Source organism: Buceros rhinoceros, unplaced genomic scaffold (assembly GCF_000710305.1).
Source record: "Buceros rhinoceros silvestris isolate BGI_N320 unplaced genomic scaffold, ASM71030v1 scaffold2207, whole genome shotgun sequence".
In the NCBI taxonomy this organism is placed as follows: Eukaryota; Metazoa; Chordata; class Aves; order Bucerotiformes; family Bucerotidae; genus Buceros; species Buceros rhinoceros.
Genome location: NW_010423754.1, coordinates 40,773 through 44,620, shown reverse-complemented (window position 1 = coordinate 44,620; position 3,848 = coordinate 40,773). Strand labels below are relative to the sequence as shown.

Genomic DNA, 3,848 nt, shown 5'->3' with positions numbered 1-3,848 from the left:
AGGGAAACCTTTCCTTTGCCTTTTGCTTCCCTTGGAATATGTTTTAATTAGTAAATGCCATCCCTTTTTCAGTCCACAGTAAATGGAAGAACCCTGAACTGGGTGTCCTTAATGAGGCCACGGTACGTTAGGCATGAAATGTGCACCCTGCTTTGCAGTGGGGAAATGGGGCCAAATTCCTACCAGCAGTTTGGATTATTTCCTCCATCAGCTGGGCAAGCTCTTGCTTCAGGGTGGTCAGCACACTCTGCAGTTTCCATCACACCAGTATGAAGGCTGCAGTGGAGCCTTGTCCTTTAATGGTTATGAGACATCTTCTCACTCCCAATTTAACCCCATTTGCTCTTATGCCAACATTGTTCATTAGCCTAAATAGCTCTTCATCCTTCCTGCCCTTTGTGCTGCTGATGTGTTTACAGCTAGCAACCGTCCTCCCGCTGAGCCTTCTCCTTGCCCAGCAGGAAAAGACCCAGCTCTGTGCTGGACCATTAATTTCAGAACGATGAACACATTCATTGCTGTTGTCCAAGGAGAGGCCAGGTACAAGCCAAAACAAAAGAGAAGGCAAGAACATCCAGATTTTGGTGCTAGCCAGCTCTGCTATACTGGTAGAGCTGGAAGAGATTCAGAAGAGGCTGGCATCCATCTCCTTGTCATGAGACTGGAGGATGTGGAGGGGCTGAAGTTGGCAGGAAGGCAGAGACAGGCCAGGAAGGATTAGGGACAGCAAGCGGCAGGCTCCATTCTCCTGAGGAGTGAAGCAGTGGCTCTTTAGTTGCTTATAGGTACTTCCAGGTTATGTCATGTAGCCATCATCAGGGCTTCTGGGGTATTCCAGCCCCTCGTGGGATACCCCAGGGGACAGTGGGGATGGCTGAGTATGACTGGGCACCCTGGTACTGAATTGCCAGAGGCTGTGACCTTTGGCGATTCAGGATGTTGGCCTGTGGGGTGTAAGTCCAGAAGCATGTTCGTGACACCCTATTAACGCTGTATTGAATCCCACAACGTGGCTTCAAAAGCAGTGTTTTCCTGGTAGACACCCTGTTACATCTGAAGGTTTTAAGACGTGAAGAGCTCAGTCCTTTGCACTGCATCGCTTTGACTCCACAGATTAAAACCCTCTTTCCTAAAACTGCCTGAGGTGCAAGTTTGATGCGAAAATTGGTTTTGCTTTAATTCTGGAGAGGATACACTGTTCAGTCCCAAACACAAGAATCTTAACTTTACTAGTAACAAAAGCAGAGGCTGTTCCTTTGTGACTCCAGGAACTGAAGGTACTAGAACAAAATTTTTAAAATTGGTTTTGCTTTAATTCTGGAGAGGATACACTGTTCAGTCCCAAACACAAGAATCTTAACTTTACTAGTAACAAAAGCAGAGGCTGTTCCTTTGTGACTCCAAAAAAAAAAAAGCTCTTAAACCTGATGAGACATGATAAGAAGCCCTGAATTGGTGACTGTGCAGGTCTTTGTTTTTAGGTCTTTGGAAGCTGGGTAAGAACAGGACCAAGCCACAAGGAATAGTGCCAGTTAACCAGGTTTCTCCCCAGAACTCTGCTATACCTCAAGGAGGGTCAGTTGTTCTGGATTCCCAAAGCTTTGGTGCTGTCTGGCTCCTCTTCTGTTAGAGGTCTCGGGTATTTGAGAGACTGGAGGCAGCGCCTCTGCTAGAGTAACCTGTCTTCCCTCCCCAGCAGCAAGTGATAATTTGCCCTAACTAATGTCCTCTTCATGGGCTGTGCTTTAAGTTTCTTCACTTTAAATGTTTTAATACAGAACACCGTTTGGGAGCCTTTGTCTTGCAAGGAGCAGTGCAGGATGGTCCAGCACCTGATGGGGATGCACCCTAATGGTGTGTCCACCGTGCATTAAAACCAGCCTTTCTTGGGAAGGAGAACGAAAGGAAGGGCTTCAGCTCCTGTCCTTGTAGCCCATCAACAGCAGACCATGCATTATGCTCTGACCTCTCCTGACCTCTGCGTTATGGAGACACGGTAGTGCCGGTGCTCAGTTTGTCACCATCTCTTCCTCTGAAGGTGATGGCCCATCACAGATTTCTCATTGTCACCAGGAGTCAGGCCTTATACAGTACTGAGAAACCACTTAGAGATGGATTGGATTGCTTCCTGCCTGGGGGTTTAATGCTGCTTAAAGACGCATTCAGTTCGGAATGGTAATTACACTGCTCTGCTCTCTGGAGTGTCAGGTTTTTATATTTATCTTGCCTTTAGCAGATGCAATCTCTCCAAGCCTTTGTGAGGACCTAATTAATCGAACACCAGCAGCAAAAAAAATGAGAGGATGGAAATGTTATAAAAACAAACCCAAGCCCTCACATCTCTTTGTTACTGCATTCATTTACTGCATTTGCTGCTCGTTTCCCTTTGAATGGGAGGCAGCAATGATGTGGGAGGCAGTGTTATAAAATGGGCAATATTTCTCATCATTTGTGTTTTATTTGGTTGAATCAAAGGAAGGAGATTTTTTTCTTCTCTTTTTTTTTTTATTCAAAGAAAGCAAAACTACAATTTCTAAAAGGAGGAGAAAAGGCTTCCTTTAATGCTTTAAGTGATTTAACCAGAAAAGTTTTTCTTGGATCTTTAGCATAGGAAGTAACTTCTCTCGGATTTTCAGGATTTTGTCTGTCTTTCTCTCCCCTACTTTTCTCTCCCCTACTTTTCTCTCCCCTACTTTTCTCTCCCCTACTTTTCTCTCCCCTACTTTTCTCTCCCCTCCTTTTCTCTCCCCTACTTTTCTCTCCCCTCCTTTTCTTTCCCCTACTTTTCTCTCCCCTACTTTTCTCTCCCCTACTTTTCTCTCCCCTACTTTTCTCTCCCCTACTTTTCTCTCCCCTACTTTTCTCTCCCCTACTTTTCTCTCCCCTACTTTTCTCTCCCCTACTTTTCTCTCCCCTACTTTTCTCTCCCCTACTTTTCTCTCCCCTACTTTTCTCTCCCCTACTTTTCTCTCCCCTACTTTTCTCTCCCCTACTTTTCTCTCCCCTACTTTTCTCTCCCCTACTTTTCTCTCCCCTACTTTTCTCTCCCCTACTTTTCTCTCCCCTACTTTTCTCTCCCCTACTTTTCTCTCCCCTACTTTTCTCTCCCCTACTTTTCTCTCCCCTACTTTTCTCTCCCCTACTTTTCTCTCCCCTACTTTTCTCTCCATGCCTCTTTCTTTTAGTTGGAAAATTGGGGCAGTAAAGAGGCACAAGTGTCAATGTACGGAAAAGTCAGAAAATTTCAAGGCTGTTGGAGAAAACACTCAGTTTTAGGTTTTCTATCTGAAAAGTTTAATGGGAAATTCTTACCACCTTCCCTCTTCCTTTCCAGCACTGTATTGGGAGGGGGTGATGGGGTAGTAACCGCTTGAAAAACATGTTAGTAGGAAGTGAAAATTGATGTTGACTTGAATTTGGGGCAGCATGTGAATGATGGCAAGATAGATGGCTTTGCTGCAGCCGGGTGCTTTTGTCTGGACAAGGGGCACAATGAGGCCAGTGATGTGGTTTTACGTTCACTGCATCAATGCTACTGGTGCTTTGGAGGGAATTGCCATGTGCTGGGTGTTCAGCATCACTTTGAGTTTTCCAGATTCAAGGAGAGCCCATGCACCTTCTGGAACTCCGGCATACTCAGGGCCATTTTTAAATAGCATTATTTTTTAAAGTCTTTTAACTCAGCCGACGGTGATGGTGTCTTGCTGCTTGCTTTCTTCTGCTGGTGGCACTGTTTTCTCACTGTCCTGGTAGCGGTGGCAGGTCTACTCTCCTTTCTCTCTCTCTCTCTCTTTTCCTCTAGATTTATGAGCTCAACAAACGCATGTCTGCAATTGAACGCATGCTGA

General features: G+C 45.4%; 1 protein-coding gene across 1 annotated transcript in view; it reads left to right on the top strand.

The window, feature by feature from the left end:
* Positions 1-3,848, top strand: part of MLPH (melanophilin) — a 23,401-nt gene that overhangs the window by 8,984 nt on the left and 10,569 nt on the right. The window contains exon 9 of the mRNA XM_010140502.1: positions 3,803-3,846. Within this exon, the coding sequence (XP_010138804.1) occupies positions 3,803-3,846 (44 nt within the window). The remainder of the gene's footprint in view (positions 1-3,802; positions 3,847-3,848) is intronic.